Source organism: Takifugu rubripes, chromosome 15 (genome assembly GCF_901000725.2).
Source record: "Takifugu rubripes chromosome 15, fTakRub1.2, whole genome shotgun sequence".
Lineage (NCBI taxonomy): Eukaryota > Metazoa > Chordata > Actinopteri > Tetraodontiformes > Tetraodontidae > Takifugu > Takifugu rubripes.
The window spans coordinates 6,363,785-6,375,937 of NC_042299.1; the positions used below are offsets into that span (position 1 = coordinate 6,363,785).

Consider the following 12,153-nt stretch of genomic DNA (forward strand, 5'->3'; position numbering starts at 1 on the left):
AGGACAATTTTCCTTGAATCTTCATCAGAATGAATCAAGACAAAAAACAGAATGTTTTCAGGATTATTTATTCTAGAAGTAACCGTGACATCAAGTAATGACAGTGCATCAACACTTAAAATAAAAGCAGCTTTTTGACACAAGCACAAATTTAAGTCAGCCAGACTCTGGCCGAGCCCAACGTGTGCCTCCATCACCGTGCACGTTCAGACATGCACAGTGAAATTACCCATTGTAAAATTAAATATTAACAAAAGAACACATTTAAATGTAAAATGATTCATTGATCCAAAAGTCAAGTAGACCCAACAAAAGATTAAAAATGCTAATTAAGGAATGTCGATTCTCAAACGAAACAAAGCAGCGTCCAAATTTCAGCTGATTCAGTCAAAGGAAAGAAAAATCAACGACATTAACAGATTAGTAAAAACTCCCCGTTGAGATTTTTTTAAAAAGGAAAAGTTGTGAGAAGTTCGTCAAGCTGGTCGCCATGACGACAGTGAGAGGGACAGTTTGCTAAATCACATTACTATTGAATGATCTTGTGTAAAATCAGACAATTATTTAAACACACTAGAATTGAGATTCCTACAACATCACTCTTCGGGGTCATCTATGAATCACGTGCAAACATCAGACCAAGATCAAATCGTTGGTTTTCAAGTAGCAAATATAATATAACATCTTTTTTTCTCCCAGTGATGAGACTCCATCCATAAAACACACCAAAAGGAAAAGTGCCAAACGCAAATCCGCTGCTTAGGATTCCAAATATTACAACAATTTCTCCGGTCTTGAAACTCGAGGAACTGCTGACAATTTGTGTGTGGACAAGCCAGACACTGAAAGCTGCTGAAGAATGGTGAGATCGTCACCCAATCAGCGGAGAGATTGCTGTTGTGAACAAGTTTTTTTCTTTTTAAACTAGAGCAGAAAGATTTGTTAACAGCATCTCCACAGGTGAGCCTGTTTATTTTACTCATCATTACCAGTCTCTTGGCTGAGATAACTGGGTTTTTTATTAACAGAACAATGGCTGAATTCCTGTTTTGTGGTGCATTAAGTGCAATGAGGTAGCTCTATATCCAGACCTGTTTGGACAAATGACCAGAATGATATCTGCAATGTGCAACCAAGTTTGCATGCAAGAACAGTTTCAGAAGACGATCCACAGAGGGGAAAGAAGATATTGAGAAGAAAAGCTCCTATATATCAACACAGCGGATTCCATGCAACAAGCTGCACTGAAGATGGCTGAAGAGAAATTTTAGCACCAATTCTGGGAGCTAAATGAAGAAATGTGAGTCGCTGTGAAAAAGGAGAGCCCAGAACAAGGCTGACTTACACAGCAAGCAAGCTGATATAAAAGAGTATGTACAGTTCAGCTTTGTGTTAAATTAGATTTGCAAGAGCAGTTTACGCAGAGAAAGTGAGAAAATGTGTAAACGGGGAATGTTTGGCTGATGGTCTTCTGAGCAGACACACATTTCCTTGACCTCATCCACAGACTCAGTCTCAGTGACACCTCTGACCATGTGGCAGCCTTTCAGAATCCGGATGGGAATCACCTGTCGGCTGGCAGACTCATGTCGTCAGACAGGAGCTGCTCCCCTGCAAGAACGAAAAGGAGAAAAACTCACCTGCTGTTTCTGAACTTTATCATCAGGCTGAAAATACATGTCCCAAATATCTGTCAGAGATTTGTTGTCACTGTTATCCGTGAAGCACATTGAGCAGATTTCGTCCTTCCTTTATCAAATGACTTGTAAATCATGCAAAGTAAAATATATTCATTAATGAAAAAGATTAAAAAGAGCCATTTCCCCACGTTGACCTGGGCTCAACATTTATAGGACGAATCAATCTTCAGTTTAAACATTTGCCCCTCAGATGGGTGTGTGAGAGGGGTCTTACCTGTGCATGGGGGAGTCTGGTTATCATAGCGAGAGTTGTTGCTGCGCAGAGCTTCATCATCACTGTCACTGTCACTGCTTGTTGCTGCCACCAGGACAGATGGCGACGGATCTAATGTCAAGAGATGATGAATTAGCTCATTTATTCCTTTCAATTACAATTAAAGTAGCAAACGAGCTTTCATAGCGCAGTTGGGTGCACTGAATAAACTCACCTTCAATTATTTGTGCCTGCACAGAAGCTCCTTCCAGCAAAGACTGATGGGAGTTTCCAGAGTTATCAGATTCACAGTCCAACATGGCCGCCCTGCGACAGGAAGAAAGTGCACGTGAGTGGAAGCAGAGAGGCAAAAACATACAGTTTTAATCTGAGACGCACCCAAGCGAGCGACTGCTGCAGTTCTGCCTGGGTGTCACGTAGCCCGGTCCCGCCAGGGAGAAGATGCTCTCCCTGGTTCCCGAAGCTCCATAGGATGGCTGGTCAACAGGGATCTGCTGACTGGAGGTGGAGGCCTGTTCTGACGAGGAACTCCCAAGAGATAAAAGTTGGAGCTGCGTGCTGTCGGCCTTCAAAATTGCTGAAGCAGAGATGAGGCAAGAGTGTTTTACAAAAACAACAAACCTAACTACCGTTAGCAACAATATGGGTGATCTCAAACTGGAACCCTCAAGTACTCCACATTTTAAAATTATTTTAATTATGACGAGAAAACTTTCAATCTAATACAATTAGCCGAGTCACAGGAGGTACAAGAACAGCAAAATGACTGACCATCTCCTCCTCTTCCCTCTTTCAGAGGGAGACTGAGCTCTGTGGTCACATCTCCTCTAAGCTCCATCTCCATCTCTTCTGGATTCCGTCGCTTCTTAACCACAGAACCACTGCTGTCCAGGACGGGGGACAAAGATTTCCTGGCTGAACACAGAAATTCCCGTTAAAGTCTGAAACTGCAGTCAAATATTACAAACTGTATATTTGTCAGTCACTCCAAATATCCGAGGGACCAGGAGTAATTCCCTAGGAGGGTAAATTATTTAATCATTTCGTTCAAAGAGAGTTATTAATGATCAGGTAGTGTGTTGAATGGGGACGGAGCTTGTTAGTGACAGGCCTCAGATGGTGTCAACAAGGGCAGCTGAGGGTGAATAAAGACCCCAGTGTGTCCAGAGTGAAGGAGTGCTCACCGGGGCAGCAGGGCCTGGACCGGGCTGTAGCTGCTCTCCCCAGCAGGTCCAGCTCGCTGGGCTTATGACAAGCTGACAGCTCTGAATCGGCATGATGAGAGGGTACCTCCCCCACAGCGAAGCCCCGTGATGGGCCCGGCCTGGGCTCATCAGGCCCCCGGACCTCCATCACTTGACTTTTTACAGTGGACATCTTGCTGCGGACTTCAGCCATCTGAGCTTTGAGGCGGATTAACACCCCCGAGTCCGGAACAGACCGCCTCACCACTTGAGGCCGCCGCTCTCGCTCTTTTCGAGAGTGTGAGTGGGCTGGGGAAAATTGAGAAGACAAAGCTGAAAAGACAAAGCTTGATTTCACAGAGAATGGGCCTCTCTCTATTTGAGGATATTTAAATCTGCTGCATAGATTTACTATGAGCTGTTTATATTCAGATTCCTTTATTTGCCCCACAACAGGGAAAGTTACAGCACAGCAGCAGCAAAAACATGCAGAGAAAAAAAATTAAATAGTAATAGAAAATATATAAAAAAGATCTATACAGTGTATATATACAGTATATATATATATAAATCCAAGATAAATGGATAATCAGCCTTTTGTATCCCTGTACATAGTACAGAGAGTGTATACAATTTAGACATTTATTTATGTCCACTAGTCTGCAGACTAGCGGCCATTATGTTTGTTGTGCAGTCTGACAGCAGCCGGCAGGAAAGATGTGCGATACCTCTCCTTCACACAGCGAGGGTGGAGCAGCCACTCACTGAAGGAGCTGCCCAGTGCTGTCAGGGTGTCCTGTAGGGGGTGGGATGTGTTGTTCAACATGGATGACAGCTTAGCCATCAACCTCCCGTTTCCCACCACCTCCACTGAGTCCAGGGGACATCCCAGGACAGAGCTGGCCCTCCTTAGCAGTCTGTCCATCCTCCAACTGTCCCTGTCCATGATGCTGCTGGACCAGCAGGCTATCCCATAAAAGATGGCTGATCCCACCACAGAGTCATAGAAAGACCTCAGTCTCCTGAGCAGGAACAGTCTGCTATTGCCCTTCTTGACAAGGGCGTCTGTGTTGTGTGTCCAGTCCAGGTTATTGTTTAGGTTGGTGCAGGTGTCAACATACCTTGGCCATGCAGCAGAGAAACGGGGGGCCGAGGCTGAAGACCCCACAGAGACTCCACACTGCTACGCTCCTTCAGGTCGAGCAACTGGATCAGGATGACCGGGTCAATATCGAGAAGGCTGCTGTTACTGGGACCGATAGCGCCACCGGCCGCGCCGCTTCCAGCGCTGCGATGTAAACAACGAATACTGGATCCACCTGAAGAAGTTTTTTGTTTGAGTCAGCCTAATATTTTCTTCAGAATACCAAATGTCTCTTGGACCAAAAAGCAAATAGAGCAAAGAACCATTTTTCTGGCTTCCACAGTGAATACACACAAACACACACACAAACCCCCCACACATACAGACACCAAGTGTTTCTATATCAGCACACCAAAACTGACTCATCCTCTTCATGCCTTTCAACACCAACACACTGAAACATGCTGAAGGGGCTGCTGCGGCCCACCACTAGATCACTAGTAGTAGTGCAAACACCCTAGTGTGGTGTAGTGAAGTCACCTGACTGAGTGCAGCCAAGCTTTTTTAATTTGTTAGAATTTACTATTATTTTCTAGGTACATTCCTAATGGAAATCATGGAAACTAAGTTGGGGGTATGCTTGATTTACCTGTTGCCCCAGCCAGGTCATCAAGAAGCTCTCCCTCTTCTGTCTCCAGGTTGCCAATGAAGTCTACATCATTCTCTCCAGACCTACGTGAAGATATGGGAATACCATAGGCCACCCAGACTACTGTAAAGACTGAAAATGATGATTAGCTATGCTGCAGCTCTGCTCACATCGTCTCCTCATCAATGTCGTTCTCCTCTGTGTTACTGGTTGCAGTGGAGCTGCCTGATGTGCTGCTGCCATCCAGCGGGTTCACTTCCTCCTCCGTCAGACAGTCCAAATCACCATCAGACAGTTCCTAAACAAAAAGTGATGACCCAATCACAGAAATTCATACATCAATCTGTTGAATCAGCCAACATTTGCTTTTTCCCTGTCAATCAATATGAAACTGATATTCCAGGAGAGCACACCAGGCCCCTCTACAGGCTCTGCAGTGACAGAACTGACATAAACCTCTAGATGGCCAGTCTTACATTAGAGTCATCCAGTTGCGTCCTTTCTTCTTCTTCGCCTTTTTTAGTGTTGCTCATCGTGGTCTGGCTGTCGTCATCACACTTCATCGTGCGAGGATCTCTTTCTGAGGAAGTGTTTCCTGCAGCCAGCTTCAGGTCAGGAGGCGAGGAGCTCCGTGATGTCTGACGGCGAAAGAGCTCTATGGCCAACCTCTGAAATCAGTGATACAAAAAGGTTCAGAACACTGATCACATCTTGCTATAGAGCAACCTAAATGCTCACAGTACCTCTTTCAGGTTGTTGATCTGCTGGATGTAGCCACTCTGGGCCGACTCCAGCTGGCTGATGTACCAGTACTGATCTCTGCACTTCTGGAAAAAAGTAGGGGAGCGAACCTGGTAGCTGCACATAAACATGAGAAATGCTATTAAACTCAAGACTCTACATTGACGTTTGTGGATGAGGATGTACAACAATGTTGATCTGTGTCAACGCACCGGAGAACCAGCGTGTCAGTCTGCATGTTCAGGTAACCTTCACTGGCCAAAAGGTCCAATCTGAAGAATCGGTTGTAACCCCAACATTCGCCAACTTCAAAGTCAGAGGCAAACTCCCGAATGATGTTCTTTGTAGGATCGCTGGAGGCTTGATGGACCATCTCCACACGGTATTCATACCTGAACCAGAAGAACATCATCAGATAAACAACAACAGGCGAGTCGACAACTGAGGACGAGGGTTACATGATGTTTAATATGTGAGGAGATAACAGTGGAAACGTTTATAATACTTGACTAACAGATAAGTGGGTGCATTTAATAAATATGGCTTTTGGACACTGAAATCAGACTTCTCTAACTTTGAGCAAAAAACAAAACGGAAAAAAACAATCTTATACTTTGATGTTTCAGGGAGACCTGCAGACAATTCCAGGAAGACAGACAGGTAGTTCCCCCGTACCACCCCATTCCCATCCTAGAAAAAAGTAAAACACAATTAGTTTAGCTGCAAGTGGAAAGCCTTGAACACATTGGTAAATTAAACTCACCGGGTAAACTTTGAGCCTCCAGCACAGCCCAGATATTTGTAGAGGAGGACTATATACTGGGTCAGCCCGTTGGCGTAGAGTGCTACAAACACACACGTGGAGACACACTCTAAAAACTGCTGTCACAGCTTCAATGAAAACATTAAAACCAATAATTGTTCATTCAATTACCCCTTGTGTGGTGTTCGGGTCTGTGGGACCCGTTTTCACTTTTTATTAAAAGAAAAATGAAGAAAAATGATAAAATTAATTAATTTTGAAAACGGCTCCCACAGACCCGAACACCACACAAGGGTTAAGCAATCCTTTGAAAGGACAGTTCACTCAAAAAGGTGTTACTGAACTTCAAAAGTAACTAAAAAAGAAATTACCTGAAGTTGACCAGAACAAATGTGCTGGAGTCGTAAGCTGGAACCAGTTCACTGGGATCATAAAGAGGACTGGTTTCACACATGGAAACAAACTGGTCTTTAGCTAGTGAGCAGCTTGTAGCTACTGCTCCATCCATACAGACAGCCTTAAACTAACATACATTATGAGCAAATCTATGCATCAGGCAATCTTTCAAGCAAGTGGTATAAAGTCTTAAGCCAGAGGTCATCAGTGACCTTCACGGCCTTCACAGACGATGGTCAACTTGCATTGCTCATTGCTTGAAATCTGGAGGTCGAAATAATGCTTTTACATAATGAGCTGTGGTTACCTGGTGAAGTCTGGTGGGACTGGTGTAGTAACAAACGACTGCATGGGTTTCCGATGGACCTGCTGGAACATGAGCAGGATCTCCGGACTCTTTGAAATCAGTTCACTCTTGCTGCAGGAGTGAAGCTGTTTTACACCAACAAAACACAAAAAACCCGTCAGACACAACAAATTACCGAAATATCAAATTGTATTTGCCTAAATAAAGCAATTGCCATGTCTTTTTATGAAAAAAATACAATTAACACTTTTACAAGTGGCGAACATGAGAACATCACCAGAGAAGTATTGACTCAAGACTAATTTAGGTTCACCAACCTGATGCTCCACTTCCTGCAGGAGAGATTCCAGTAGCTCCGTTTCCTGGGTCAAGGACGTTTTCTGGCCTGGTGAGAAGAACATTTCTATTTTCAGATTACTTGTACTGAATATCAGCCCTGAAGTGGATGTTTGTGCAGCATGTGAGTTCTAAGTGCATCCAACCACTTAGGCCAGATAAATTTTTCATACCCAATATTACAAATAGATATATAAAAGACCAATCTATGTGTGTATTTTGAGTTCAGGCTCTTAAATTTGAGAGAAAACTCATCTGTCCAGTGCATTTCCAGATGCAGGGTGTTTCAAAAAGCTGTCAGACATTAGATGACCTTTAGGAATTCCACTTATGAACAAGACATTAAAAACTAGGGATATTACCAAAAAAAGGTGTTTACTCTAGTAATTAAAGAATTCCTGCGTCATAAAGTATCTTAAACACCAGAGTGATTTTTATCGATTGAAGTTTGCTACATCTTCAATGATTTATCGTCACTATTTAGAGTGTTGCTGGCACTTGAGAGAAAGAGGAAACACCAGTTTCCAAAGAAAACACAAACTTAGATGGAAAAAGAGTATTAAAACAAAGGCAGCAGAGTGAAAAATTGTTTAACCCCATTAAACCGTGAAAGTGATGCAGTGGTGGATTTTACCCATGAGTGTGATGAGTTTGTTCTTCAGCTGGTTGTCCAGACGAGCGATCATCATTTCCACGGCGTTTCGAATCTCTCTGACCCTCTCGTCCTTCGCACCCCTGACGGCCTCCACATTTCTCTCCTGAAACATGACATAACACACACCAGATGAACCAAAACATCACTGCAGCAGGAAGAGGCTCGTCAGTGCCATCTAGTGGATGTCATAGTTTCAATACTTTAGTTACAAATCTAATAAATATAATTTCAGTATTACTTTGATGTCCTGTGTCTATTGAAGCATTCTTTAAAGTGTAAAGAAGTGTAATGGTTCAACACAATTTCTTCCATCTGGAAGGATCTTAGAGCTGAACTGATAACAAAAATGTTCTAAAGGCCCATGCTGGACAATGAAACAATCTGCCACAATAATAGTAGCGCGTGACAGTGCGGGGGCATTGTGACTACTGGGGAGTGTACAAACAATGCATAATAACACAGAAGGAATGACAACGTAGCTCAAGCGTATCTTCACCCTCTTGTCACAGAGCGGAGCAAACTGCTCAGAAAACAGCAGCAGCCTGAAACACCTCGTGAAGGACATCACCCACCCAGGCAGCAACAAACTGCTGGAGCTGCCCCCCTCCAGTATGAGGCTGATCCATAGCTTCTTCCCAGAGGCTGGCGAGAGGCTCCAACTCATTAATGCCCCCCCACGGCAGAGATGTTTACACACGGCTGCGGCCTTACTAGTTCTGCAGAAATATACTTCTCTCTTAGGCTAAAGTCTTACCTGCCTCGAATTTGATGACTTGGGTGTAGTATAGTTTTATTTTAGTTTATTTATGTGTTTAACTACTTGTTGCTGAACCTGGTTGGTAACAACAAATGTTTTTTTGTTCATGTGTAAATGTAACAAAGATAAATAATATCGGCTGCCTCAAAAACAGGATAGAGGCACATTTTATAAAATACCATTAATATTTTAGCATATGGCTCAAAAACAGAGCTTCATGTTTGCAGAGGAAGAAAAGTTTCCTAAATTATCATGTAATGTTGAACTCAACCGAGTTTGCGGGTATTTAGCACGAAAGTGGCCCTCCAAGAACGTTTGGAGACATCTAAATGAGAAGGATGTTATACTTTGATGAATGTAAACAGAACAAATTATGGCTGTGGTCATTTAAAATATGCGTTTCATGAACACAGCACGCAGTCCTCACCACTTCCTGCACCAGACTGATGAGCTCCATTAGGCGTCGACGCAACTTAGCGACCTCCTCCTTCACTTTGGTCACGTGCTGCTCATAGATCTCCACCAAAGGCTTGAAAGTATGTCCTCCATGCTGGATACACAAAACACCAAATATATTCGTTTATGTCGAGCCAAGATATGAAGAGTATATTTCTGTTCAACACATCTCAAAAAGAGGCTATGACAAATTCCTTATTACTAAATTCAGTTCTAACCAATATTCATGAAAAACCTGAAGAGAGACGTTACCATGCCGCCCCAAAGAGCACACTGGTGACAGATGCACTTCTTACATGTCCAGCAGAAAACACTCAGCTTCTCATGGTGGGTCTCACATCTGCGATGGACCACAACAGTAACCCAAGTGAAATTCCATTCAAGGTCATGCAGCCTTTCAGCGAACCTTAACTAAGGTTTTTCCATTGAGAACATTTGTTTGACACAGTGGGAGCAAAAGCTCACGTTCCTGTATTCTGGTGGTTGTCCTACATGTTGGCAGAGCTTTTGGAACGGTCTTTAAATGCTGTTTTTAAAAACCACAAATACAGCCCATTTCCTTTAGAGCAACATGGAACCGCCACCTCGGTGTATGTATGCCTGTCCAGCAGCACAGCAAAAACTCTCCTGAACTTCAGCAGCGACACTGTGTTGAACAAAACAAGAGAAATCAACAAAATAGAGCAGGAGCAGGTCCTCACTTGTCTTTGTCATTGTCCTCATGCTTGGTGAGACTGCAGAGCTGCAGGGTGTCCAGCTGCTGGGTGACTTCTTCAGCCCATCGACAGTTAACCAGCTCCCTCAGCTGCAGCGGTGCCCTGAATATTGACGGCAACATTACGTTAATGCTACATACAATACACTCTGCACACAGAAAAAAAGGACAGAAACCTGCTAAACATTCATCGACACGCTCACTGACAAGTAACTACTCCGCTGGATATATTTTCAAATTAAATTAATGAACGCCGAATAGCTTGTAGGATTAAAGCTACAGATATTAGTTTGCATGTACTTACCGACAGTGTGGACACTGGGCCCTCTGCTCTGTCAACCAACGCTGTCAAAGACAGACAGACAGACAGCATTTTATTTACAGGATCTGAACAATATCATCCCTGCCTAATAGGGAGACTCACTCTTATGCAGCTGAAGCAGCAAAGCTTCGAACAGTGAGGGCAAAGACGGGCATCCCTCAGTTTCTCCATGCAGATGAAGCAGCGAAACACCTCAGCAATACTCTGCACAGGAACGGAAGATGACCTGATGACTTTTAATTTTATATAATAGCACAATTTGGTCCACTGTTGCACTGCACAAACATGAACATCCTCAAACAATGATGATTTACAAACCTAAAAAAACATGCTAATGTAGTAACATTCTTCAGATTTCTGTGTGTCTTTGCCTATGAACAAAGGCAAACTTGAACTTAAGTGTATGTTGTCACCTCTTATCAGTTAACCTTTTTGCCCAGTTCAATATTCCACAGCCTCATTAAACTTAAATTTTGCTGCAAGCACAACGGCCCTGCTTTCATCAGCAGAGAACTCAGTAACACTCAGTTGGTGAAAGATCAGCCTTTGACCCTTCACCAACTGTACTGCTGTCAGTACCTCAACACTTTGTTCATCCATTTCAGCCAGTTTGAGTTTGTTATCCAGAATATAATCAGCAGCAGTAGCCAGAGGTCTAAAAAAGAAAGACAAATGTTGAATTAACAATCCAAGAAGACACAGACGTCTGTATGTTTGCTTGCATTTCACATCCGGCTTGGAGAAGAGAACTGGAAAAATCTATTATTTCTAACTGACCCTAAAAATGTCTACTTATACTGAATGTCCAAGCTTTTTCAAAATAAAGTGTTTTTCTAGGCAATTGCTTCACAGAGTGGGTCATTTTATACTATTCTAGGGTTTCCATCATTTATCTTGACCTGGGTTTTCATCTCAGAATAGATGTCTTTCGATGAGAAACATAGAAGTCATGGTTATTATGCAGAACTTAAATGCTCACATCTTGCCAAAAAGGACTTTTATTTCATTGTCCCATTTCTTGTTTTGTGAATGCACCATTTCTATTTTTGTAGTAGTTTTAAACATTTTCCTGGGATTGCAAAGGGGGTTGTATTGGATAAAGCTGTTACCTTAAGAATAAACGTGTATAACTGGCATTTATATTTGTCGAATTGCACCCCAGATAATACAACTTGAGCAGTTTTCTAGCTTTCTCTGTAACAGCAGTAGCGTCAAAATTAAAGGCCCAACAGTTACTAGATAACAACCAACCCCCGGGGGCAAAACGGAACAATAGCTACATATGATGGAGAGCGTCTTAGATAACAATAATTAGCACACGGACGTCAACGACATAAAAAGAAAAGATGTTCTACAGAATGGTTAATTTGCTGCACGGCTTTTACCTCTGCAGACACTCGTCTTCGTCTGACACACCTGACAAACGGCTAAAACGCCGCGAAGCTACATTATTTACAATAGCCCACGGGAGGTGTCAGCGCTTATCTATCAGTGTTTTAATATTTATATATGTCAAGCTATAATGCTCTAATTAGCGCAAAACGTTTGTGTCTCAACAACAACAACAAAAAGGTTAAGCATCAAATTAATGAAGTAGCAGCTGCAGTTGCTCTAAAGAAGTCGCTCTATCCACCAATCAAATAGCTCCGTTTCTTCTTCTCTTGATTTATTTTCTCCTGGTCTGTCTGAGAGATTGAGACGTATTACCGCCATCTCGTGGATTGGCCCATTATGCCCTCGATTGCAATAAAGCGGTTCAGAATAATAATAATTAATTAATTAAATAATAATAAAAGAAAACTATAAATATTAATTAATTTCTTGGTAGATTTTACATAATTGAGGGACACTATTACAAGGAACTTTACTCAAAT

At 42.7% G+C, this 12,153-nt stretch overlaps 1 protein-coding gene across 2 annotated transcripts; it reads right to left on the minus strand.

Moving 5' to 3' along the window:
- Window positions 1-52: 52 nt before the first annotated feature.
- On the minus strand, window positions 53-11,918 carry trim37 (tripartite motif containing 37). 2 transcript variants are annotated; one of them, XM_011611171.2, is made up of 25 exons: window positions 11,665-11,918; window positions 10,859-10,934; window positions 10,382-10,483; window positions 10,262-10,302; window positions 9,944-10,060; window positions 9,495-9,582; window positions 9,214-9,336; window positions 8,009-8,132; window positions 7,356-7,423; window positions 7,039-7,163; window positions 6,707-6,757; window positions 6,336-6,417; window positions 6,186-6,262; window positions 5,785-5,964; window positions 5,575-5,689; window positions 5,308-5,499; window positions 5,002-5,129; window positions 4,832-4,914; window positions 4,220-4,417; window positions 3,099-3,407; window positions 2,686-2,829; window positions 2,293-2,491; window positions 2,129-2,220; window positions 1,915-2,025; window positions 53-1,611 (listed from the first exon to the last, which is right to left on the minus strand). In XM_011611171.2, the coding sequence occupies exons 2-25, from the start codon at window positions 10,877-10,879 to the stop codon at window positions 1,565-1,567; spliced, it is 2,817 nt and encodes a 938-aa protein (XP_011609473.2). In that variant the 5' UTR covers window positions 10,880-10,934; window positions 11,665-11,918; the 3' UTR covers window positions 53-1,564. The 2 variants fall into 2 exon arrangements, with proteins under 2 accessions (XP_011609473.2, XP_029704476.1); XM_029848616.1 differs by having other exon boundaries at window positions 53-1,667.
- Window positions 11,919-12,153: the final 235 nt, after the last annotated feature.